Below are 26,518 nucleotides of genomic sequence, written 5' to 3' on the forward strand. Positions count from 1 at the left end.
ACATACATTCCTCTTAATGGAAACAGACTTAAGAAACAGTTAATTTTCCTCTACTTTTAGGGCTAAGGCACATTACTCAACATCAGCTGAGCCACAGTAACCAACTTAATGTAACAGAATGAAATGCATTAGCCCGTATTTCTCTAAAATGTCACAAGGGTAAGAGCATGAAAAGGTTCTGATGCTCAGTAGCTAATTAACCCCCAATTAGTCAACCCTGACCCTGAATATTGCTGATGCAGCCACATCAGCAAAACACAAATGGAATCAAATAATATCACAAAATTTTTGCACTAAACAAGTAGAAGTAAAGAGCAGGATGTGGACTAATCTTTGCAAACAGAATTAAATTATCTCTCAATAGAGAACAGAAGGGGAAAGATCCCTCAAAGTTAACATAAATGAAACATTTTAATATGATTATGGGACACGCCAAATAAAATTGAATAGCCTGCTACATGATTTCTAGTAGGAAGCACTCTGAGGAAAAAGGTCAAATAGTTTGTATTCATCACTATTATTCTCCCATTTCCTCTGAGCTTCCAATTTTCCAATCATATGTATATGCTATAGAACAGCTGATTTGAAGCACTGGAGAGGAAGTGTTATTTTCAAATCCACTTTCTGACAAACACCTTTCAACCTCATATTTCAGAGAGACTGTGAAAAAGTAAAATGAAATTATAATAGATAGGAGGCAGTCCTGCGGACCCGAAATCAAACAGGACAGACAGCTGGATGATTCAGGTCATGACTATCTTTAAAAATAAAAAAACCACCAAAGACCTTTTTTTTTATTAATTACAGATCTATTGGTAAGCTCAGTCTAGCTAAGAAAAACAACAGTAATGTCAAAACGAATACCACTTGGAAATGAACAGCTTTATGAGCTGTGAGATAGCATATAATCAACTGAAAAATCCCTTCTTGAGTTTTTTTTTTTTTTAATTTTTTCTTTTTACCTGATAGGTGCACCTTTGGCCTGTGCCGGTCTCAAGAGTACAGTTATGGTAGTAGCAGTTTCATTGAGAGATGCATCGACTCCTTCATAGTCCGGTAAAGTGGGAGCTGATTAATGTTGAGTGGGAAGGAAAAGAATGAGAAACAAATCAGTGAAAACATTCTGAATTTTCATGATTGTGGCTGTTCCAATATAGTACAAAGCCACAATCTTCATCAGCTACGTGAGTCTTTTTTAATGATTTTCCAGTCAGGCACAATCTTTTACTAGAGCATAAATGGGACTTCACCAACAATTGATAATCCCATCCCTAACTGCTCCCCATCAAATCATTATACCTATCTAGTTAAACAGGTTTATTCAAGAAAGACAGAAATAGAGGTAGGAGGTGACTGCCAAGAAACGCTAAGACTACAAAATCCCATTTTGGCCTCACTCTTTCTACCTTACAAACAACTATATCCACCATCTTGAAGACCCACCTCTACTACCGCTCTTTTTCCTCCTCCAACAATTTAGGAGTCTTTCACATTTCCTCTTAAATGTCATGGGAGACCACACCAATACCAACCAGGCTGCAGGAAAATTGGGCTTGGACAGACATGCATCTGTGGACTAGAACTGGATGGGGCAGTCTATTCCCATGCCCATTTCTCCTTCTATTTCTAACAGTAGATGGCCAAGCTGTTTATGGATCAGTTTCTGAATCACTGCAGTTTTCAGCCCAGGGTATTAAGAAAAAACAAAATCTAAACTAGAAGCAGTTCAGGAAATGATTCACTGAGGGACTGGCTGCTAGGCCTTTGTGGCAGTAATATTTGTTGTGGGTTGGATGGCTGGTGTTGGTGATCACTTCAACCATCCAACTTTAATCTTCTGCACAAACGTGTCACAGCCCTCACTGGTAATATTGTTGCTGACTTCAGCTCTAGTGCAAGGAAAGAAACAGGATTTTTTGTGATTCAGAAAATAATAGATTTCTATTAATAACTAATCTTTAACTAGCTTGAAAACTATCTGTATGGTTTTTTTAAGTATGTAGCAGTACCTTTATAAAATTCTTAATGATGCCTGTGTGATGAACTTTCACAAAAAAGTTGTTACCTAGCAGGATGTCAATCATTTAAGTCATAATAATTTTATGATAATATATCAATAGATAGAAGACCACTGAAAGATTAAAAGCTTTGCTTCATTGGTCCCAGATCCTAGATGAACACAAAAATGTATTTATTGAAATATTATTTTATAGAAATAATGTTCATTTAATGTTAATTTTTAAATTACTATTTATATCATGCTCAGTAGGATCATGGCAACCACTTGTAAGCTTGGTTAAAAGGAATAATTTCACTCCTCATTAAAATAAAGCTAGCATTTCCTGAAACATATGCGTTGCTTCATAAAAAGTATCAGTTATGCAGAGTGAAACTAGACAACAGATCAGCATAAAGCAAGATGAAAAAAAAACAGATTGAAATTCAGATACAAAGGGTGTCACAGCCTGCCTTTACGCTTTCTTAGTATTAACCACATTTTGCCAACTAACAGACCCATACTGTGTCTAGAAAGTGTGGCAGACTGGATTCTGGACAAAATTCCCAAAATTTCTGAGTCGAAAAAGAGTGCTCATCTGAAGAAGCCTGAACACATTGTAGTCCAAAATAATCCAAACGTGTTGAGGTGCTTATTTCTCAAAATACTGAAACGTTTGGGAACAGACATGCTAGCAAGATATTACATAGTTACACCTTTTTTTTTTTCCTTCTCCTACAAAGAGAAGACAAGTATGCAAGTACTACAACCCCATTATCCCTGAAAATTTATGAACTAGAATGTTGTGAAAAAACACGAAGACCTTGAAAGAACCTGAGTAAAATACTAGACTTCAAAACAACCTAATAGCTAGATAAACAGAACAGAATATGTTGCTTGGGGTTTTTTGGTGGTTTGGTTGGTTGGGCTTTTTTGAAGGGGCTGGGGTATGAGGAGTGCTAGTACTTACGTGCCGGAATGGAATTCAACAAATTGTTGCAGTTAACTACAACTATAGAATTTCACTTGCTACATAATTCAAGGAGCTCTGCCTTGAATTTTCTCACATTTTGATTTATGTGCATGTTTTTGGGACCTGGGTGAGGAGACTACATGAGTATGAAATGGTTAGAAATCTCACAGAAATGGTTAGTGCATTCCAATACATTATTAACCTCCCTTCACAGGACAATATAAGTTTCATTATGGCAGATAATAAGGAAAATAGCCTGCTTTGTGCTGTTTACATTTCTAAATGACTGACTTCTCTGATCTCTGCCAAGCTCTGAAGTCGCCATGTCATAAAATCAACAGTCTCTCTAGATATAGCACTGACTTCTGCTATCACCTGCATAAGCTACTATCTTATTTTTTGAGAATAATATTGACATTTAAGAAAATAAAAATACTAAAGCATTCCATTTGACATCACTTTCTTCTAGAGTTTGCGGTGCATTATTAAGATGAATAGTGTCAATCTTGGTGCACTGTAGTAAGTGAATAAAGGCACGGGGAAGCAGACCTGTATGAATTTGGCAAAAGAAATTCACACTTCCTCCCAAATGCCTCAACTCTGTTATAGCTGTGTGCTGCTAAGTGGTGTCACCTTGAGTAAGTCGGTTAATTTTCTGCATCTGACTTTACTAATCTGCAAAACAAATATAGTACTTAGTGACCTATGGAGTGCTGAGAGGCTTAATTAGTTAAGGTTTATGCAGCACTTCAAAATCTTTAGATGAAAGTACAAGATTACACCAAATCAAACAGTTGACAACTACAGGTGTGCAATTTCCACCTCATGCAAGGGTTTATCCCTGAACTTATGCTACTGTTTGGCAAATACGTTCAAAAACATCTTCAGTAATTGAGTTTCACAATATAATAGGATTTTTGGGGGGTGGGGGGGTTCTTTCACATTTCCTGATTTTTCAAGTCTTACAGAAAACGACCCCCAAAACCTTATAAAATCAGTGAACATTCACACACACACTTTTTTTTTGCGTTTACCTGAGATGTTGGTTGTTACATTGATTGTGGTTGCTGGTCCAAACCCTTTGATGGTGCTTGCACGTATAAAAAACTGGTAAGTAGTACCAGGATGCAAGTGTGAGAAGACGTGGTGTGTGCTGTTCCACAGCTTTGACACAGTTTGCGGAGGTCCTGCGACTGGAACTGCAGGATCAAAGGACCGTATACTGCTATAGCTGACCTGTGAAAACAATTATTTTTGTAACAATTGTTACAGGTTTTGGCACAAGGGGATTAGGTTAGCTTGGCTGGAAAGGAAACAAAAGACACATGCTCATCTAGCTACCCAGCTACCTTGGGGATACCATGAGGACTTCATGTGTATTATTGTAGTCTGCTTCACTTGAAAGGCTATGCAGGTGCCCTTCATCTCTCTTTCTTTGTGATTTTAGTTCATGTACGGAAAATTTCACTGTTACAGTTAAGTTAGGACACCCCCACCATCCTCCCCATCTCCACCAAAACCCTTTATTTTTCACTTCCTGTAATACATTTCCCTCTGCTCTTTTAATAATCATATTTAAGTGCTGTCCAAACCAAGCTAATATATTTAAAGCCAGCAATGATATCTTAATGTACTGGTTTTGACTGGGATGGAGTTACTTTTTTTCATAGCAGCTCATATGGTTCTGCGTTTTGGATTTCTGATTAAAACACAAAAGCTCGCGCTCTTGCCCTTCCAATTTTCCCCCCATCCCACTGCGCGGGAGTGAGCGAGCAGCTGAGTGGGGCTGACATGCCCACCAGGGTTAACCCACACTATTTAAAGAACTTTGTTAGCATTAAATAGATAAACAAACAGATTTAAGGGGCTTTGCTTGGTTAGCTAGTACACAAAATTATATCCTGTGTTCCTTTAAAAAAGGAGTGCTGGAGGGGATGGTGTTTGTTCCTCAAATCAGCTCGTGTTTCCTGCCAATCTCCTGTGGAGGTCCCCAGAAGGCTCATATGTTAAATACACTTTAAATAGAATATATATGGAGGTTTCCTTGAAGGGTGATAGCTAAAGATCTGACAAAGCTAAAAAACATCGCTCCAAACTTAATAACCATTTTATTTTTCATGTAATCTTCTCTTTCAACAAAGAAGATTTCACAGATCATGGCTGTCATGGCTTTGGAAGGATGCATAGTAATAATACAAGATTTTTAAAACTAGCACCTCCCATGTGGATTGTAATATTGTTATACTCACATGCCAAAGCCACTTGACAGGGCCAGCCAGCCAACAACATATGCACCATAATTAGGATTTTTGAATATCTAATCACTACACAAAATCCAGTATTCTGTAAATGAAAGCAGCATATAATTGAATAGCTGCCTACAGAGCATAAACACCCACCATCAGCCACCCCTCTTGCTGCACTTTCCCAGCCCTATCCTATGCTTGTTAGCTGTTTAATGATTACCTCATACTGAGTAATGATGCCATTTGGATCTACAGGTTCCTTCCAGTTGAGGAAGATCTTATCTTCAAAAGGAGTTCCTTTCACTGACTTGGCAGGTATAGGGCCTGGCACTACAAACAAAATAAAACTTTTAAAAATAAGAAATTCAAGACACAGAGAAATTAAAGAGATGATAGAACATCCTATTAAAACCAAAAGTGAGCGCGGGTCTATTTTTATTAATATTCATTCGCATACAAAAGGCAGCGGTAGAGAGTATGAAAAAGCACTTCAAAGGGTATTTTGTCATTTGCAGTGCAGAGAGAGCATGAAGTTGAAACGTTATCCCCACATACAGTTTTCAAAACTTCATGCAAGTCAAATTGTCTCATAGTATAGCCAGGGGAAACAGTTCAAGCTAGATTACAACTTCAGGGAACATCACTGAACTCTGTAATAAGCGTATCTTAGGACAAGGACTACATGGTTTTAAAATCCTTTTAAAAAGAAAAATCAAAGGCAAGGAAAAGCCTATGTTATACCCCATCTTCCAAACGAGAGAAATGCTTACAAAATGGTTTTCAGTCCCCGCTTCTTATGATTTGTTGTTTTAAAAGAAATCCTTGTTTAAAGAGGGGGCTGGGCACAGGTCAAACATACCAGCTCAGCTGCCACTGCTTTCAGCCACTGACGTGCTCGTGCTGCAGAAGGATAAAAACTGCCTACTTCAAATCTTTCCAATAAGAGACATTTTCAAAGCTTTGAACCGAACCACGCTAAGATGACCCTACGTTCTTATTTTAAATGGAACCAATATCCCTGGTGTAATAACAAGTCTGCAGTGTCACCTCAGGCCTCTTTGCCCGAGTGATTCACAGTACCTGGTAATCCCATCAACACCAGGCGGGAGCGCTCAGTTATCTCCCATTTCAGCTTACAAGATATTTTTGCCTACACATATGGTTCCTTTTTAACCACAGCAGCTCACCTAGATTTGAACACATACATGCTGAAAGGGGATGAGGATAAGAGAGTGCCTGAAGAAACCCTGAACCCAAAGAAACACCCTCCTCCCTCAAAAAGCCAAAGTTGTCCAAATCTGCAGTCTTTCAAGCTAAAATGTTATTCTATTTAATATATTGACATATATTTCTCTCCCCTTCTTAATCAGCCTATTTTCTTCAATGCAAGTTTCAGTGAGCCTCACGCATGACATTTCTCGGGTATTAATTATCAAAGCAGACTGAAGTTTTACAAAGAGTAAAAATAAATTAAAACCTGCCGGATCAAAGGAAGTGCCAGGCACTGTGCTAGCAGCAGCAAGGAGTGAGTGGTCTGTCTCAATAGCAGGATTTATTTCAGTCTACATGGAAGCTATAAATGATGATCTGACCCTTGGTACAAACAACATAATTTGGCACATTAATAATAAATTCATGGAGTCAAAAAAGCCCACAAGTAAACAGATGAGAGCTTCACAGAAACTGTTCATCCATCTGTCAAGCAAAGACTTAGGAGAAGTTAACTAAAATCACATGTTGCTGCTTTGCTTCAGTGTCCCGATACAGACTGGGCAGTGGATGAAGGCTGACATGCCGTGATAGTCCCTGTGCGCTCTCCATGGCATTCAGGGACTTGCTGTAGGCACTGCTTTGTTTTTCATGGAAATGCTCTATTGTTTTTCTTCTCTACATCTCAGACGAGGTATGAATATACCTTGATGCACACAACATTTTCGCTGGAAGATGCGTGCACACGGGGGTGTGGGTGTGTGGGTGTACATCTGTGTTTGGGAGAACACAGGAATGCACCAGAACTTGCAAAAGAAAACAGACACAATTGCTCAAAAACCTGCAAAATACTTTTTCTGTGGTGCTTTTAAAGAACATGTTTCATATTCAATTGAAACTGGGTACAGGACTCCAAGTTTTAGGGTTGCATAAAGTCTCCTACATTTTCTGTGTGAACACCCAAGTGGGAGAAGCCTCCAGGCTCATCACATCGCATGACTGTGTTTTCTTCCCCTGCAATATAAAATTTGTTGCTTGTGGCAGCAGCAGCAATGTTAAACTGACTGGAACTACATGATCCCAGTTCGTTTCATGCTTCTCTTCCCACTGGCATGAGAAGGACACAAGAACAGAAGCTAGCACAGTGACGAGCAGCTTGCTGGGAATCCCAGTAAAAATAAGGTCAGAATGTAAAAGAGAGCAAAAGTGTCTAGAACAAGAGAACAGTAATTCCCACAAACCTCACCCGCCCCTGCAAATTCACCAAAAATGAAGCTTGGGATCTAGCTTAAATTATTTGAGAGCTCAACTGTGATTAAAACAAAGAAACAAATACAAGTTCAAATGCCTAGAAAAAGGAATATAAATTAATTTTAGTTTGAAGGACACATTTTGGTGGGTCTGAAGTTATTTCTTCCCTTCCATTTTTTCAACTCAACCACAGTAAAAGTGTCTTTTATTTGCACAGCTTTACCAAAGGGGCAAACAGAAGCGTGGAAAGAGAAAAGCAGGAGCAGGAATTTGCTTAAAGAACAGAGCATCTGTGAGCAGGCCCATAGATTCATCAGTCAGGTTAGTCAAAATAATGCCTGAACTTCCACATTTGTGTTTTTATGTCTTTGTCCTCAGGTCAGCTATTAGTTACAAACAGAATTTTTAAAAGGCTGAAAGTAGTAAAAAAACCCCTAGAAAGAAACAGAAAACCACCAACAAAAGAACAGCAGCAAGGTAACCTGTTGGTAAAACTATTTTGAAGACTCAAACTGCTTTTTTCCATGCAGGCAGCCATTGCCATCTATTTCCTATGACTCCCAGCAAGACTCTAAGGACTTAAGAAATACCTTAAACTTCACCTTTCCAAAGCAGTGTTCCCTTTCACACAGTATTTAGCAAGGACTCCAGTGAGAAACAGCCAGGTAAACATCAGCCTTGTGCTAATAACAGCTTTTGGAAGCCTCCTCACAAACAGCCCAAAAGGCTTTCTTCAGGTTTGCGTGTGCATCTCCAGAAGCCACATCGCTCACCGCAGCACCTCTTCGCTGCCTTCTCAACTCCCATTCTTCTTCCTCCTTCCTCTTGCTCTTTCCCTTGGACTTACAGATAGTCTATACTAAATCAAAACACCCAAGACTATTACAAGTGTATATTAAGGTGAAGTACATTACTTAAGATTCCCTATCAATGGCCAGGTATCTGAATAATTCAAAAAATATAAGTAGCTGCTAGAGGAGTTGGACTCGGACCTTTTGGCCTCCGCATCCTCTCTTTAAAAAGATTGTGGTTCCATTGATTTTCTTTCCATCTGCTGACCTTGTGAAGTGTGACCCCACCATCTCTCAGTGACAACAACAGTAAACACTCCTTCTTTCACATGCATTATTCTATGCTAAACTTCCAATAAGTCAAGATTTACACTTATCTGAAGAAGCGAAATAATTTAGGTGGGTTTAACTGTATGGGTTTCACAAGAGATTTTGAACTTAAACAAACAAAACAAAATTTTTCCTATAAAAAAGAATACAAACATAAACCACGCATGTATATAAAAGTAACATAAAACAAATTCAAAGGGAATTTCAGCAAGGTTTTATAGTGGAAACATCACAAGCTCTTCTTTCACGATTTACATGCATCTCCAGAGCCCTTTTAATGAAGCTATATATTCATATAGTGAATAGCTGATAATCTTTTCTTCTATATACATGTGGGATGGTGGACTTTTATAAATACTATGCATAATAAAAGTACAAACCATCAATCTGACATCAGACCAATTCGTTTTAGAGCAATATATTTGCATTAAATTATGTCACAGTCACAAATAAATTGTTATTCACAAATAGTGTCACTTAAACCTTGTTCTACACTAACTTAACGGGAAATTTATATTACAATACATTACTTCTGGAAGAACGACCTATTAACTGACACCAACCACTATAAAAATGAATTTATATTGCTTCAGTTTTCCTGCTGCAAAATAATGAAAGTGCATGTAAACAGAGTATTTTTATTATTATTATACTCTGTGAAAGCCGTGTAGAGTATTATTATGCTATATGGTAAAGGCTATGTGCAGATATATGCACAGTTGTAGTGGAAAAAATTCCTTTGTGGTGCTCAAAAAGCAAAGTGTATCAGCAACAAACTTACAGCCTTTCTCCAAAGGTAGATGCTCATTTTCAGGAGATGGTGACAGTCAGTCTCTTCTACTGTTTAACCGTTGCAAGCAATTAAAATGTCCCACCTTTCCCTTTGCTTTTTCTGAGGGATTTACCATTTTAACTTTATGCTTTGTTATAACTCGAGACTAAGGCTTAAATAGAAGCAAATTTTATACAATAAAAAGGGAGGGGAAAAAAATCAGAATTGTTGTTACTAGTCTTTACCATAAGAGTATTTACACCAAAGGTGGTGACAAAAATGACTTATTTGGAAATTGCTCAGGTTGCAGCATTTGCAGTGAAGAAGAAAATGCTATTGAGTGCTATTGAGAAGAAAACTGATTGCATGTTACTAGTCTCCTTCAGTGCATATGCTCTTTGGTTAACGATCTCTCCTCCTGGAGGAGCAGGGCTGGTGCGGGCGCCCTGGGAGGTGGCAGGGGTGCTGCCCTCCCCAGGCAGTGGGCAGCGGGGGGGCACTGTGCTGCGCTCCCCGGCACTCAGCAAAAGCCCACAGCCCTGCACGGGTCTGCGTCACCCACCCAGGGCCACTGCTGGACCACATGGCCGCTGACCCGCTCACTCCAACGACAACTCCCCATACCTTCCAGCCTATATAAAATTACTACTACAACAAATATAAATGCTTACAATCAAGCTACTAACCAAGCTGACAGAGGCTAATCAGTCTCAGTGGTGGCAGTGCTTGCCGTAGACACTGGTGCAAATATCAAATGGGGTTAACTCCATGAGTTGGGGATTTGCTGAATTCTGGGGCTCAGGCACCTAACACAGTATTTTGTTTAAAGCCTTTTTACACCAAACGCTGACTTCAGTAGTCCTCATGTCTGGGATTTGGAAACGTTTCTCCATGTCAGGGTGAAATAACCTCACACACTCACACACCTTACAACTTTCTAAAAATATGCAAATCAATATTCAGAGAGTGCTTTCAGCTAGCGCACGGCTTGGGAATAATGGGAACTCGTGGGTGCAGGTGCAAGCCCTCATTCCACTGCAAACTGCCGAAATAGCTGCTAATTCTGGCCTCTTTGCAAGCATCATTATGTCAAATGCACCATTTCAACAAAGAATCTCATATGCAGTATCACTTTTTCAGCTATAAAGCTTCTAATATAGGTATCTAAAGGAAATGAAAGTAGGAAGTTGTTTCAGCCAGGGTAAATAATTCTGTGTTTCAGGGCCAATTTTTCCTGAGCTATTAATATAAAACCTAGCTTGTATTTCTAGTCTCTGCAAACCTTAAAACAGCTTACTTCATTTGTCGTTTGTTCAGTGTAAGCTTAAAATAAATCTCTGCTAATAATTTCAATATTTTTCTTACTTTCTCACAAATCAACTTTTCTGATGTCTTTAACAAAAAGTGCTCACGTGTCTTTCTGCAACCACTTTTTCTCTCTCTTGATGATATGCCAATAGCAAATCTTACTTACCATGTGAAAAAAAGAACTGGGGTTATTTTCAGCAGCTGAAGGACAAATAGGTTGTCCCAGGCTCCTTTTATCAATGGCAGTCGGTTGGTTATAATCAGTTTCAGTTCACTGCTGCTAAAGACATAAAAGTTCCTCCCTTACTTGACTATATTGACTAAATTTTGCAGCTGCTCATGACACGTAGGTCACTAGTCTCCCTTTTTGGCCAAGGACTGAGGTCAATACCTTTAGCAGCAGCACTTATGGACAACTTCACATTGAAACTTTTATCTCGTAGTCATAGGTTTCTCTTTATTAACCTTGCCAATTTTTTCCCAATAGGATTAGTATACTGGGTTCACTTGACATCCACGCACGTGTCACTCAGCTAGATAAGTTACACATTTTTCGAGACAGTTTGCCATTTCAAGCAATCTTTGCAGCCCTCCTTTGCAGCATCGGACATACTGCCTGCTCATCTTGCTGCATTAACTTTTATCCCAGGTGGGCTATTTCTGTTAGTTTTACAATGCTACTAGTAGATTTTTATAGCTATGTTTATCCAAAGTTCCTTGAAGCATTGTTTGTTTGTTCGTTTCCTTTGATCGAAGCATATTTTCTACCTCCTCTCCCCCCCCCCTCCCCCAGTATTTTCCTGGTGTGCCAGAACAACTTAAAAAAGCACAAAGGAAAAGTGCTTCTCATATCAAATAGTGAATGGAGAAAAAAAAAAAAAATATATATATATAATTTTTTTTTGGTAAAGGCAACTTACAGCCCTACTATCAAACACGAAAAATACTAAAGGTCAACTATTTCCATAAAATCTTCCCTCAAAGTTGGTGGAAAGTATTTCCTCTTCACACGTTTAAAAAGTACACTAAATATTTAACTTTTTAATTTTTTTTTGGTCCTCTAATTATAACATTTCTCCCTTTCTCTGCTGTTTCCCAGAGTGGTGAGCCTGCTGGAGTTTTCCCAGGAGCATGAGTAATGGTTGGACAGTTGGTGTCTTAACCCTGCATCACAGCTCTAGATACCTCTGCATGGAGCTGAATGAGCCACACTCTCTGAAAGATCAGGGGGCTTCGTTTGTGTCCAATAAGCGTGTCGTTTGGCTTAGACGAAAGCTTTGGTATACTTTAAACCCCAAAATGGGTACTTATCCTATTCCAAGTGATCTTTTTCAATTAGTTGTTTGCCTGCTGTTAGCTGACACACTCCCTTACTAGTTATAAAATCACCCTCAAACACTTTGAGCTTCACGATTTGCTTTCTCTGTAGCTGCTCTCTCAGAGCTAATGTCACTATTCCTGTTAATCCACTGCCTTTTGCATCCGTTTCCAATTAAAAATTAAGGAAGCATTTATCTGCCTAAATCCCTTTCACCATCCGCTGCTCTTAAAAGGGTCCCTCTGAGTTCGCAGCACCCTTGTGAACAGGCAGCTCTGAGAACGCGTGCACGCTGGTGATTCATGCTAAGTGATAAATTCACTGCTGGTTTTTGTACTTTGTTCGGAATGCCAGACATCATCTCTGCCCAGCATGTATGCATCCCCAGATTGTGCGAGCCTTCCTCTTTTTCCTTTATCAAATCCTTCAAACACTGTCCATCTCCTATACAAGCCAAGAGAAGCAGTGAGTCCCGGTCATGGCACAGATAATGCTGAGTGCCCAGGTACTCCGAAGAGCTTTCTCCCAAATCTTAGTGATGGTACGGTCTCTCCCCAAAGTGAAAAATGACATTTCACCCATAAAACAGTGACAAATTTCCTTGTTTTCATCTTCTTTTTGTACAACTTGTTTAACAGCGTATTGCTCAAGGCCTTAATTTTTACATGGAATACAGCTCTTTGCAAATTCGTACAATATACTTTAAAGATTAACTCCATCTATCCCAGTTAAATAGAAATACTTAAAACCACCAAGTATTCAGACCTAGCTCTGGCCAGAAAGGAGGCTATTTTCAGACCAATATTCCTAGCTTTGCTTTCTTGCAGATACTGAATTACAAGCTATTAAAACCTTCTTCATTTGTCAGTCATGGCTCCAAAGGTCTGAAGCACAGCTTCTGAATCTTACCTTGTTCTTCTACTAATTGTTTCCTGAGTTAATTCTGCTCCTGGTACCACACACTGCTCAGTTATCACTCATCACTCCAGGAGGTCTGGCCCAGCTACACAGCCCTATACAAACGTGAACCTTTGTGAAAGACAACCAGAGATCCTCACTGTCTCACACCAGAGCCTCGCGAAAGTCTGAGATCCTCTGCATTTAGGGAATCCCAGAAGTTCAAATATGTGTAAAGCTCCCAGCAGAAGGGAGGAGGTGAAATGATAGAAGAAGAGAGATGAAGGGAAAGATTAAAACAAAAAAACAACAAAAAAAGAGAAGAAAGGGACAGAGAGCTGGAAGCATGAGGAAGATGGACAAAGCAACATAAGATGAGGGCAAAATGGTAAAGACGAAAAGAGACAAGAAAATGTGGGGTAGACACCTTTAACTCCATCAGTCTACAAAGTCGTTACTTGATTAGCAGATTCTTGTAAGAAAGAATGGCATTGGAAAGAATATTGCACTACAGAAAAGCTAACAAGAAGTTAATTATCTGTTGTTGTCATCTGGAGTTTTCAAAGTTTCTATTTATGCAAAGTACACAACATAAGTGCACAGTTTCAGATAATCATGTAATCAGTGGCTATTTCTAATTAATGTTATTTGTAAAAATGTAGGAAAATACCATAGTCCCTCTACTTTCCTTCTCATAAATGAATCACTGGTAATGCCCCCACTATGTAATTAACATCATGCTCATTCGACAAAAACCTGCAAAAATCATCATGACAATGAGGCTACTTCTGACCACATGTGAAATATATGGGGCACAGACTCATGTATCTTCCTGTACCTCTTATCTTCTTAGTCTGAATCCCGCTTTAGGCTGCAAACTGTGTTTTAAAACAGTTTCAGACAGATACTTGATCACTTGGACATGGGACTAAACTAGCAGTGTACACAGAGGCAGTCAACTACAGAACTTGGTGTACTATTGCTATGAGAGCTCAAGGAGAGATGCAGGTGTGAATACACCTTTGATCCCCTGAGACTGCTGAAAGCCCTCCATACTGCACATCGCTTGCACACTCTGTATTTTGAAATACATGACAAAATGGACATAGACTTTCAAGTCAATCAGTAACGCACAATTAAAAATCTGCATTTTATTGCCAATAGTATCACTAAGTAGACCTCACAAGAGGCAACTTTCAGGTCACAAGCATTATTACCACCAGTGCATCTAAATATAGGTACCTTTTAAAATGTATTAATCCCTCCTCGAAAACAACATCTGCTTCAAATAGTTTACCTTAGCAACTTTTGTTCACTGAGTGAGGGTTCTACACTGTGGTACCTCTGACACCAAAGCTGAATCTAAATAATGTTCACTGATAGCACACTGGCGTGCTAGCTTGAGACCAAAACCTACCTTGTGTGCATCACTTTCCAAGAATAATCCACAACAAAACCAGAAGACAAAATATATGCACTTGACTCTGCTCTTGACAAGCACTACTATAGTGACCAGCCACCATCTCCGCACATCTGACTAGATAAAGGCTATCAGACACCATAATCTTTTCTTTTTAACTGAGTTTTCAAGAAAAGAAATCCATTTCCCATGGACATAACAATATTACTACTACTTTTTTTTCTTTTTAACCTCAAGGAAAATAGCAACCACAAATATCTGTAAAGTAAACAAAGATACAGAAATAATTCATCATGGATTATATTTATAATTAACTTTTTTAAAAAGTAATGCTAAAATTTGAATTGCATGAAATATTCTAATTCTGTACTTGCCAATAAATCTTCATGTGATGCATCTATGTCTCTATAGCTCTCTACAGCTCCTCATATTCTACCTATTTAGTAAGCTGTTCTCTCTTCTTTATTGCAACACTAAACATATTCCTTTTCTATTTCCTGTAAAATTGAAAATATATGGCAAGAAAGTGCTGCCGGATTCTAACCTTGATTGCTATCCATATATAAAGCTACAGTATCTCCTCCATTTTACAGGCAAACACACTACATTTTTCAATTTTATCTTCTTATGTATCTACAGTCTTACATTAGTCCAAGTATTCTTTTTTTGTTAAGTATGACAGTATCTATTTTCATTTTGTTGTTGTCAATATTTTAATGAAATCTAAATATAAGAAAAGGAAACTAAAATTGCTCTTTACTACCACATTTTAAATATTATTAGGGAAAAATATCTATTTTTGTTCTAATCTCTTTCATACCAAGATTCATAGCCTAACCACTGAATGTGATCATTAACATCTACATCTATTCTTTTTCTTCCCAGCTAAGGTAAGTTCAACTGTCTTGTCAATGAAACTTCATCGAGAGCATTTTAAAGAGGAATCATAGAACATGTCGAGTTGGAAGGGACCCATAAGATCATTGAGTCCAGCTCCGAAGTTGTCAAAATAATACTTTAATCTGATGGGTGCCTTTCAAACAGCTAACAGTTACTATATACTGTAACCTGCAACATAAATTATTGCTCAAATATATTTGCTGAAGAGGTTTTACATCTTGAATAGAGTCTTTAAGCACTGAACTTGATATTTAAATATAAATTTACAGAATTAAATTAATTTTCAAATTTTGTCCCTAATACTATGAAGAAGCTCTACCTAACACCACCACGTGTTTCTTGTCACCTGTGTTAGCATGTTTTTGGAATGACTGGGAAGGCACCCTCCTTTTTCTTGCGAGAAAGAGACTGAGTTTGACTTGCGGTATGTGGACAGTTTGGGCTATATATGCAGAGTGACAGCTATAATACTTTTAAAGCTACTGTTTTAGGGCTAATTAATACATGAATAGAAGAGAACTTCCATCCTTCGGGACACATATTGTAACACACGAAGTCATTTCCTTCCACCTGTCTAGACTGGACTTGGATATAATTTCCTTAACAGCATTTACACATACCGTCTTCGTCTGTCTGGATAATGGTCTCCTCGCTCTCCTTCCTCCCTTCTGGGTTGGTTAAGATCATTTTGAGGCTGACATTCGTGTAGGGAGGCAGGTGATCCACAACATGCTGGGGTGCTTTGGGGTCCATGTCCAAGCAGTCCGCCTTGCTCTCGTTGTGTCCGCAGAAGTAGTGATAGCATATAGTGACATTGAAAGTGTGGCAACGAGTGATATTGTAACCTAGAGATTCCCAATCCACAGCGATGTGTCTGGCCTGGATCTCAGCAATCTTCAATGTTTTTGGTGTTCTCATAGGTTCTAGAAAACAGAATATAACAAAGAAAAACATCGTTAACATTCTTCATCCTTGCACTGAACTGTAACTGGTAGATGATGCCTCCAGGAATGTGAAAGCAAAGGAGATACCCAACAAACACAGACTTATTACTGGAAGAAGGATCATCCTTTGTACAAGTACCCTGAAAGGAAAAAAACCTGCCGGTCTCTGTTTTTTTACTTCATTCTTCTCCGGCCTCTCTTTGCAGGTTTCAATCAGTGATTAAGACTTAGCAACAGTGAGAAAAAGAATTGTTAATTAACAGTGCAGCGATTCAAAGCAATTGAGAATACAGGCAGCAGATGCATGAAGAGTGACGAAAAGGCCACCCAGCTGCCACTGCTGGCTTCCCTTCTTCACTTCCCCCTTACCTTTTTTTTTACCTGTGTAAATTAGATAATACATCACAGTGGTAAAGAGTTCACTACACTATGATTTATCATGCCACCAAGCAAGGCTGTATACTAATTATACTCATTACCTTACTAAACTAGCACTTACAAAAATGATGCAGATATTAATTAATGTTTATTATTTTAGTAATGAAGCTATTCATTCAAGCAAAACCCCATAGAAATATTACCAAAAATGCTTTTGGATATTCCCATTGTATCCCGCGTCTTTCAGATCCCCAAAACTTTGCCTGGACATTGCTTTGAGCTGGTAATCTCTGACCTGCTACCCAGGCTCAGCTGCTCTGCACACATGCATTTCCACCAGCAGAGTATATGATGCTCCCCAAGCCATCATCAATCTTTCATTGTCTCTCTAGTGCATTCATTCCTCATGCAAGACTAACTTTTATCATTGAACTTAATTAAAATGATTACACAATGAAAATCATGACCATGACTATATATACTAGAGTTTCACTGGAAATATACCAAAGGGATCTTTATACCTTGCGAACACATCCTTCTTCACCAGAGAAAATAAAGCCTGCTGTAGGTACAGCTTCAGCCTTATGTCCATGCTGGTGTAAGGTCAAAACAGAGGAGATATTTCACTTCCTTGAATAACAGGATTTCTCCTTCTAGGCATAACAGTTCTTTGTAACTTGCATTTATGAAATGAGAGTCCCAACCAGGCTAACAACCAGCCAAAAGCACAGATGGTATATTGAAATAAGGAAATGTGAATCAGTGTAATCTATTCAGCATGCAGTTTGCCAGACAAACTGCAAACATTTAGTTTCAAACACCAAAACAACCAAGTTCTAAATATAACATAAAGGTATTCCTAGTAACATGATGAGCGTTAAGGATTAAAAATTGTGCCTATTTGTTTCCATGATCTATCCTTCCCTTTCTGGATTTTGAACAGGCATGTTCCCTTTGCCCTTAAGTACCAATTTATCATATAGATGGCGAAAAATACAAATGAATAAGTAAGCTTCCTGGGCAGTAGCTTTGTGAACATATTGTATACCAAGACAACAGAGATCTGAAGTTGAAAGATAGCATTGAAAAGGTCCTTGAGAGATAAGAGACTTGAAGAGGAGGAAAAAAAGGGGGCTTTATAGAGTAAGCAGTGGCTGGTGCTTTAGCAAGTACAGACAGGTGTGAGGAGTCATAAAAAAAAAAAAGTAGCAACAGAGTATATCTACTGAAGGAGCTGGTAAGAGTCTTCAAAGAATCAGTATTTCCTTGGCTACTGCAAGCGCTTATAAAAAACCCAAACACACTCAGGTGTCACAGAGGAAGAGAACCACTAGAAGAAGAAGAAGAAAAAAAATTACGAGCCCTTTTTCTCATATGAATGATACTAAAAAAACCCAGTTACACATACTCTGATTTAGAGTTTGAGGCCTAAAAGAGTAAACATATCCTTCACCAAAGAAGTTTTGTATTATAGGCTTATTTATCCTTCTAAAATGGATTGATTCTTCTTATTTTAATAATTTCCTCTTTATTCTACTAATCCAGGTTGTGCCTTCAACCACCCACATCAGAGATGGAATTCAAACCTGAATTTAAAATTTATTGGAACCTCTAAAATAAACACAACATAATACATGTTGTCTGGCCATGAAGGTTGAAACTATTAATGTTTGAAGACGATCAGTAACAGAACACACGCTCCATTTTCATCTTGCTTCTTTCATGACAAGACTTAAACTGCATTCACAGTATGCTGTACAGCACTTTCAAAAGGGAAGGAAAAAAAAAGCTTTGTTAAAGAAAAATTATTTTACAATTCTATGCAAATTTTACAAATGTGTCACAGTATCAGAGGAGATACTGAAAAGCATCCTTTATTCACCTGTCAAAAAGGAAAGAATGAAAGACAGCGTGTGATCTCACTTTCTCACAACTATTCCCTTCTTTGGCAGAAATTAAGCAACTTCTGCAATATTGAGATGGTAATTAAAGTCTGCAGAGTCTCTCAGCAGCTTTGGTAAACTCTGCCAACTGTCCCACTGCTCCTAAAATGATGCTTTAAAAACACAATTTTACTCTTGCTTCTGGGCAACATTCATCTTGGGGATCTCTAGAGGTAAAGACCAATTGTTTTAAACTACCACACCACAAAGCCTCCATCTGTAACACCTCAGTAGAAAGCAATCTTCAAATAATTATTTTTCTCAGATAAAACACTATTGAATTTTTGAGTAGGCTTCCCAAATAGCTCAGCATCTCATTAAGAATAACTTTGTTCTCAATAGGGGCAAAAAGAAGTGCTCATCTGCTGCTTTTTCCCTTCCCCATCACACTTTAGGGTTTGCATTGTACTGAAACATTTTCTTAATCCTACTGGGATTTAATTTCAATTTATGCATTCTCTTCTGATCTCTGGATACTTTTTCAGTACTACTAATCCCAGTAAATCAATTTACATCTTGTCTTCCCAGTTGTTGATTTCTTACTTTTCCTCTTTCAGTCACATCCAGAACTTTTAGCCAAAATACATGGACATTCAAGTCCATGACTTCCCACTTTGCTGAATTACTCATGTCAAATCGGCACCCTATGCCAAAGAGGGAAGAAATAAGATGCTCCCAAAATCTCTGTTCATTTCTTAACCTATCAGCTGGAGTTTCAATAACAATAGCAGAAAGCACTTAATATTTTCCAAACATTAATCTACCAATTATCCCTGTGAGACAGGTAAGTGATGTTAAACCTCTTCTGCGAGGAGAAAGCCATGCAAAAAGGTTAATAGCTTGTTCAAAGCTACAAGGTGATTTACTGCCAGGGCCATAAGAAAACTGAACGGCACCCAGCTCCCAGGTCACTGGTGCCCTGGCCACCAGACAGCATCAGCTGGCAGCAGCAATTCACAGAACTCATTTACACTTTATTTGCCAGTGCTTCCACCGAAATGCTAACTCCACTCCTCAACTTTAGTTCTTTTTTAAAAGAGTTTTTTGCAGATTTTCTTAGAACAACTTTGAGCCTAACAGTGCCCAGACACTAAGTGAATATCTGAGCATAAGGATAAGTTATTTGAAAAACAATAGCTTGGCTTATTCATTTTGAAAGATTTCTTGACTGAAAGCTTGGAATTTGAGTGAAACAGCACATTTTTTGCATTAAATCTTGTATTTAAAATTAAAATTTTGGGGAGGAGGGGGTATTCATAATTTATTTTTTCAAGCCTTTTTCTCCAGCAGAAAATATATTTAACACTGGAGGCAGTTCCTTGTGGTGACAGCAGAAAGTACTTAGGGCTTCTGCTGTTGCAGGAAATTCAATATCCTGTGACTGTATCAAGCTCCTAAACGTGACCATCCTGCCTGGCAGAGTCGCGCCTTCCAACAGCAATATGGCAAAAAGACATATGGACGATTTGGTGGTGGTGGTGGCAGGGTTGACCTTTATATCCGTCCAGTTCCCTCTCGTGAGGGCAGGCTCCCTTCCACCAGACCCTTCCTGCCCACGGGCGGTTGCCACAACCTCCATCCCATTCCCACCTCTGCTTATGGCTAGCTCCTCTCTCTGTCCTTTGCTCTCAATGCCTGGCAATACCCAGCCCCATTACCTTCCTCCTCATCACCCTCCCTTTATCTCTTGACAAGCGTATACTACCAAGCTGACGCAGATCTATCATCTGATCCGACTGTTTTTACTCTCACTGAACCAATTAAAAGCAGAGGCACTGGGAGAACATCAAAAGAACAGAAAAACCAGAATAATAAGAGACCTCTACACTTATACAGATTACTAAGTCCTCATTCCTTATCCAGAAACTGCATTAAGTAAGAGAATTACATGCATGTGGCACTCACTCACAACAATTTATGGATCAAGAAGATTTAACCCAACTTTATGGGATAAAATAAAGAACGGCTTTAGTAATTCTCCAAAGGTTAATAATCCAGGGATAGATGGCAAAAGAGACTGAACCTGTTGACCCCATACCACCTCTCAACTGCAGGATGATTTACTAAGATGCTCCAGATAACAGAAAAAATGAAATTCAATTTCTTTAGTGCTTGATAAGCAACACGTGATACGACAGGTCAATATCGGGGCCTCTTTGTAGAGATTATCTTCACAGAGATGGCAGTGAAAACAAAAGCCTTCACAGTTGCAGAAGCAGCAAGGTGAGAGCAAGCATTTCCTCAGAATCTATTTTTAATGATAATATGTGTTACCCTGCTGTCATTCAGAGAAAAACAGATGTCCCGAAGTTGTGACAAAAATCCCACAAAATGAGGCTAGTAAAGCATGACAAGTCCTTTGCTTTTCCCGCCTTTTCTCAGAAATCCCAAATGTTGATTGCAAGACACAGTTCCTTTTCTGTTTACCTGGCAGGGGAAGGGGAATTAGAACTTCTGACCAGCAGACAGAACACACATTTGTCCACATGAAATGGAAAACAATCGGACAAATTTTAAAGCACAAACATTTGAGATAAAGACAGTGCTTCTTGAACACCACCATTTACTGTCTATGTATACAATTCTTTAATTGGGGTTGGCTTTCAGATCTTCCCCCCCCTTGAACTTTTTCTGGTATGGCATTACACTGAGGAACTGACTTCAAATTTCTGCTTTAACCACACTGACTGAAATTCATGTCAAGTTTAAGAGTGACCCAGGTCGCCTTCATCGGTGACACAGGAGGCACAAACTAACTGGACTCGGAGAGTGAGATTATGCATAAATTTGCATAAGGCTTGAGGGAACCGCGGAGAGATGTGGGGCTTATATTAAATAAAAACCCTGACATAGAAAAGCAAATGTATGGCAACTATTAAAGAAGTAGAGTACATTTGGTTTAAGATAGCGATCCTGTAATTTAAAACACAGTGTTTCTGACAGAGGCTCCTTTAATTATCTTGCCCTTACATTTTAAAACAAAAATAACATAGAAAAAAAAAGTCCTCGTTTTTGTTCTAATATTCTCAGTATGAACAGCCACTGGAATTCCCCAGACTTTTCTTTATGAGAACATGAGCCTCTCTGTCCTGTGGCTTCTCCTGACCTTTCCAGGATAGGTCTCCCCTTGGCATGTGGGAAATAAAAGAGGATTATTCTAAGATGTCACTCTGGCTCCTGCTGCTTCCTCGGTTCATGCAAGGTCCTACAAAAACAAAATGTTCCCAAAACTCAAAAGAAGTATGTTACAGTCCTGTTGCTGTAAAGAATTCTTCTAAAAAGACCCCTGATAAGAGCATGGAAGAATGGTATGAGTGAAAACCACTGGAGGAAATACAACCCAAACCAGAATAGCTCTCAAATGTGCAGTAAGAAAACAGTAAATAAAGGTTCCTCACTTGCTCATTTCAGTTGCATTACCCTCAATTATTACTTTTGTTATTACTGAGCGATGAATCGTGAAGAAAGGTTTTATATAGATACTACATTCCCTCACACCATAACTCGGTTAAGATTGCTGTATATAAAAGTGTATCACTCATTGAAAAGGACTGGGCTAGAGTTATACATTTCAACACAAAACCAAACTCTGAGCAGGAAAGCACATCGACTATGATTGCTTCTGCATTTCTGTGGGTGATCTGCCGCCTGTCAAAGGAGCATCCTATAATTAAGTTATGAACAAAGCTGACAAAAATCCCTAGGTAAGGTGAGCTGTCCTAGAATATCCATGATGAAGCCCCCGTGTTTCAAGGATTATTAATCTACAAAGCCAAAAGAATTTAGTTCAGACTAACTCCCAATAACTCCACTATTTAACAATCTGGATAATGCAGGAAGACCCAATTTATTCAGACATCCCAAGAATGCCATGCATTTCAGTCTGATTTCCTTGAATCAGTCTGTCTTTTATGACAGAATAATTCTTGTAAATCCTGTTCAAGTTTCTTGCCTGTAACTCTGGCAGATTTTTGACCATTTCTAAGTAGAGTTAAAGGCCAACTTAGACTTAAAGGCAAAAATCAATTAACAGCGTGGGCCTCAATCCTTTAACAACTACTTAACAACTACTTAGTTCATGAGCTGCTTATCTTCAGTCAGGGACTCTTTCCTACCTACTTATGTGTATTCCAAGCCAAACCCACACGACATCATATTACTAACTGGATCAATATCGACTTTTCTTAAGTTAATGAAATGTGTTACTTTCCCATATATTCCAGTGTTGGAGTATCCGCAATTCCTCATACTCAGAACATGCAAAAACCAGGACACCTGCCATGTATGTAAACACAGGTTGGAAAGTCTAACTGAGGTCCTAATTCCCCCCCCCCCCCAATCTTGTTCCATGTGAGCAGTTTAGAGGCTGGACTAGGCAACCAAATTTGACAACTCAGGCCTTCAATCTTTTTAAACTTAGAAGCATTAAGAAGTAGTGAACATCAACAAAAGAGAATTCAAATGAAGTTGAAAAGTCATACAATTTGACTTAATTTCAGCTCAGATGGAAAATGACAAATTAACAGGTATGTATGCCCACAATAAAAATCGAAGGGATTACTGGGCATCTCCTTTCTCAGATGTGTAACACATACGGGATACAAAACAAATATGGATGCAAACACAAAAAGAACCAACTCTGTGTACATTACTATGTCCATCTATTCATCATGTGAAATACGAACTCAGAATAAATGAAACAATGGCATTTATACTGTACTGGCACTACAGATTTATTTTGTTGCAAACGAAGGTTATAATGCGATTGCATGAAAATCTGAGCTTCTTCTCTTTTCACTTCATCTAGCGACTGAGTTATTAAGCCAGCTTACAAATTTCTTATTGACCACATACCTCAGGGAGCTGAAGAAAACATCTGAATTATTACACAGATAATCAGCTGTACTACACTCGTTTCAGTAGCAATGAGGGGATATTCAATATATTTTAGGACGTATCATTTTGGATGCAAAATATAGCTGTCCCTGCTTCAGAGGTATAGTAAAGAGATGAAATATAACTGCACTACTGACAATTATTTGCCCATTCCCTCTTGATAGTATGTTTATTCTATTGCCTCCATGCATGATTAACAGTTTGTGCATCCTTAGCATGTAATCAATAGCTGTGAAGTCTTGTATTAGCTTTAGAGATTCGACATTCCTTGATAATAAATCCCATTGATTCCTCCAGTTTAGCTTGGCTGCAGAAATCCACTTCCCCCCCCCCCGAGTTTAAATTTAAAGCAGATATGTAGTCTAGGAAGAGAGAGGAAAAGCTGGCATGACCTCTTTAAGCTCATTCCTCCAGATGAGCAAAACCTATCTGGTGGTGTAAAACATGAATCAGCATGTCAACAGAGCATCAGACTGCAAGAGTAAACACAGGGAAAGCCTGACATTACAAAATTCCTAGAAAGCCTGTCCAGGACTGCAATGGTGAAGATTAATTGTGTAATGTCAATTAAAAAATTAATAGTGATAGGGAAAAAAAAAATGAACCTTTGACTTAAATATTAGTGGCATGAATATATTAAATCAGAATGGAAGACCCATCATCTAAAACAATAACAATTATATTATAAAGAATATATTAAAAAGAATATATAATATGTATTTACACACACGTATATACTTTTTACTCACCTTAACAGTGAATCTAACCATTCAACACTATGAAGAAAACATTTACAAACATTTATTTGAATATAAATCACCAGTTTGCTTAGATGATACATTTTTCATTTCTCTCCAATGCACGTTCATAAACAACTTTTTATGGTTTTGTTTACAAACAATATATTTGGGAGCTTAGGATGTTATGAGTATTATGCAAAATGCCTAAGTTGGAGTAGTGTGAATAAGCAAAACCAGAGTTTTCTATGGATATCGTTAAAGCTTCAGTTCCTTTCTCCTGTATATAAAAAATTTCAGTCCTCCAAGTCAGGAAGCATAAATATCACCATATGAAATAAAGAGACTAAATGTTGACCACAGTCTATAATGAATAAATAGTAAGCACAGAAGAGAGGCTCAGACTGTGAATAAAGTTAGGGCCACATTCACCTTTGATGACTAAGAATTGAAAACTGCAAGCAGTAATTACAATACCCACTTAAGACTTTTATATACATTTGTGCATGCGCACGTACACACACAGATACTTGTGCACATACATGCATTTCCCCACTTGCAGATAAAACACCCATCAAAATGCATCCTCTCTGTCTGCACACCTACTGAAACGTTCCCAATCCGATTTGCTGCCATTCCCATTTCACCCCATCTGGTTCCAGCAGCCCCCGGGGCCCTGGCTGAAACCACCTACCCTTCAGCCCCACTCCCTGCAACCAATTCAGGTCGCAGACCATCCACTTGCCCTTCCAATGCTGTGTTTGTATGGTAAAACCGAGTAATAACTGTGTGTTGTGCCTTGCTCTGGCTCTGCCCCTTTCACAAAACCAATATATACACCATTATATATCATACAAGGTATATCTTGTATAGCGATATATCATATATGTTATATGACAGATATAAACCTTGACTGAAACAAAAATTCATTAAGTGGCTTAAAACCAGAAATGACACTGCATCATACAAGGAATCTGCTGTAGGTCTCTTGCCCTGCCAGTGAAACAATCCTGGTATTTATCTTTTTTTTTTTTTTTTTTTTTTTTTTTAACTCCAAATGACCAAAGCTGTAGTTTCTATTGTACAGAAAAGTTTTCCTTAAGTACTTGGAAATTTATTTAGTAAATTGGCTTAATTTTCTTCATTGGTTCAAACAAAGTTAAGAATGCAAGTTGAAAATATAAGCAAGCCTGTTTTCTTCATAAATGCAGACAAAAATAACACAGGTGGGCAAAGAAGAATTCCTGACATTAAAATCTTGAAGAAAATCAGAAAACATTTTCAAAGGTACTTAGAACTGTAAAAATGCTGGTAAGGTGCCAACAGGCAAATTATTTTTTAAGTTAGATATCTGATTACTGTGAATTTTTACCACCTTTGAATTTAGATGAAATTTTGTTACTTAAGTCACTCAGCCACCTGCAAAAACCTGACTAAATATGACTAAAAAAACCTTCTCAATCTATTGGTCAATGACCAACACCAAGCAACTATCAAAACGTAATACTTGTCCCAGTATAAAGAATCCTTTTTCCTTATACCTCCAGCCCACCTTAAGGTGGTATTTCTTTGCAGATATTTTAACCAACGAAAAACTTTCTGTCCATTTTAAGCAACCCAATTTCAATTCAACTGTCCTTTGATGTAACTATGAGAAAAAAAATGTATTCTTGAGTAAACAGGCAAAGCACTGTTTACAATAAGCTAATGGAACTTTTGTGAAATTTTCATTAGAAAATACAGTCCAAAGTTGTTGATTTCCAGAGAAGAGTGTTTTTCTGAAAAGTTCTTTAAAATGTTTGTTTTCAGAAAGGAAAATTATGGTAAGGAATATTTGCTTTTTATGTTGACTTGCTCTGTCTGGGCAGAATTCACATGGTATCAATTCTCTTTCCTACCACCATCTGGCTATGAAGGTTTGCAAGACCATTTTGGGAACTGGGACCGAGTCCTGCAAATCTTTTGTTCCTGGAACTGCCTTTGCTCAAAAGGAGCAGGGCTCTGTAGAAGTGAGCTCACGAGCACCTCTTCTCTACCATGAAACAGAGTCCTTGAGACAAAGAATAAAAAAGCAACAAAAAAGCCCTGCTCGCAAACGGAGGCACTGGCAAGCTGGGGAAGTGCTTTCTAAAATATTCCATTAAATCTAAATAATGTATTTCCATTTAACATTTAGCTGCATAAAATACTCTCAAGAAATTGCCCTGCT

At 38.3% G+C, this 26,518-nt stretch overlaps 1 protein-coding gene across 4 annotated transcripts in view; it reads right to left on the bottom strand.

Moving 5' to 3' along the window:
- Positions 1-26,518, bottom strand: part of PTPRK (protein tyrosine phosphatase receptor type K) — a 418,125-nt gene that overhangs the window by 80,119 nt on the left and 311,488 nt on the right. For all 4 annotated transcript variants that reach the window (XM_072855831.1, XM_072855828.1, XM_072855829.1 and 1 more), the window contains exons 8-11: positions 16,032-16,334; positions 5,436-5,545; positions 4,004-4,205; positions 963-1,068 (exon numbers count right to left, since the gene is read on the bottom strand). In XM_072855831.1, the coding sequence (XP_072711932.1) occupies positions 963-1,068; positions 4,004-4,205; positions 5,436-5,545; positions 16,032-16,334 (721 nt within the window). The remainder of the gene's footprint in view (positions 1-962; positions 1,069-4,003; positions 4,206-5,435; positions 5,546-16,031; positions 16,335-26,518) is intronic.

This window comes from Ciconia boyciana, chromosome 3, assembly GCF_034638445.1.
Source record: "Ciconia boyciana chromosome 3, ASM3463844v1, whole genome shotgun sequence".
Lineage (NCBI taxonomy): Eukaryota > Metazoa > Chordata > Aves > Ciconiiformes > Ciconiidae > Ciconia > Ciconia boyciana.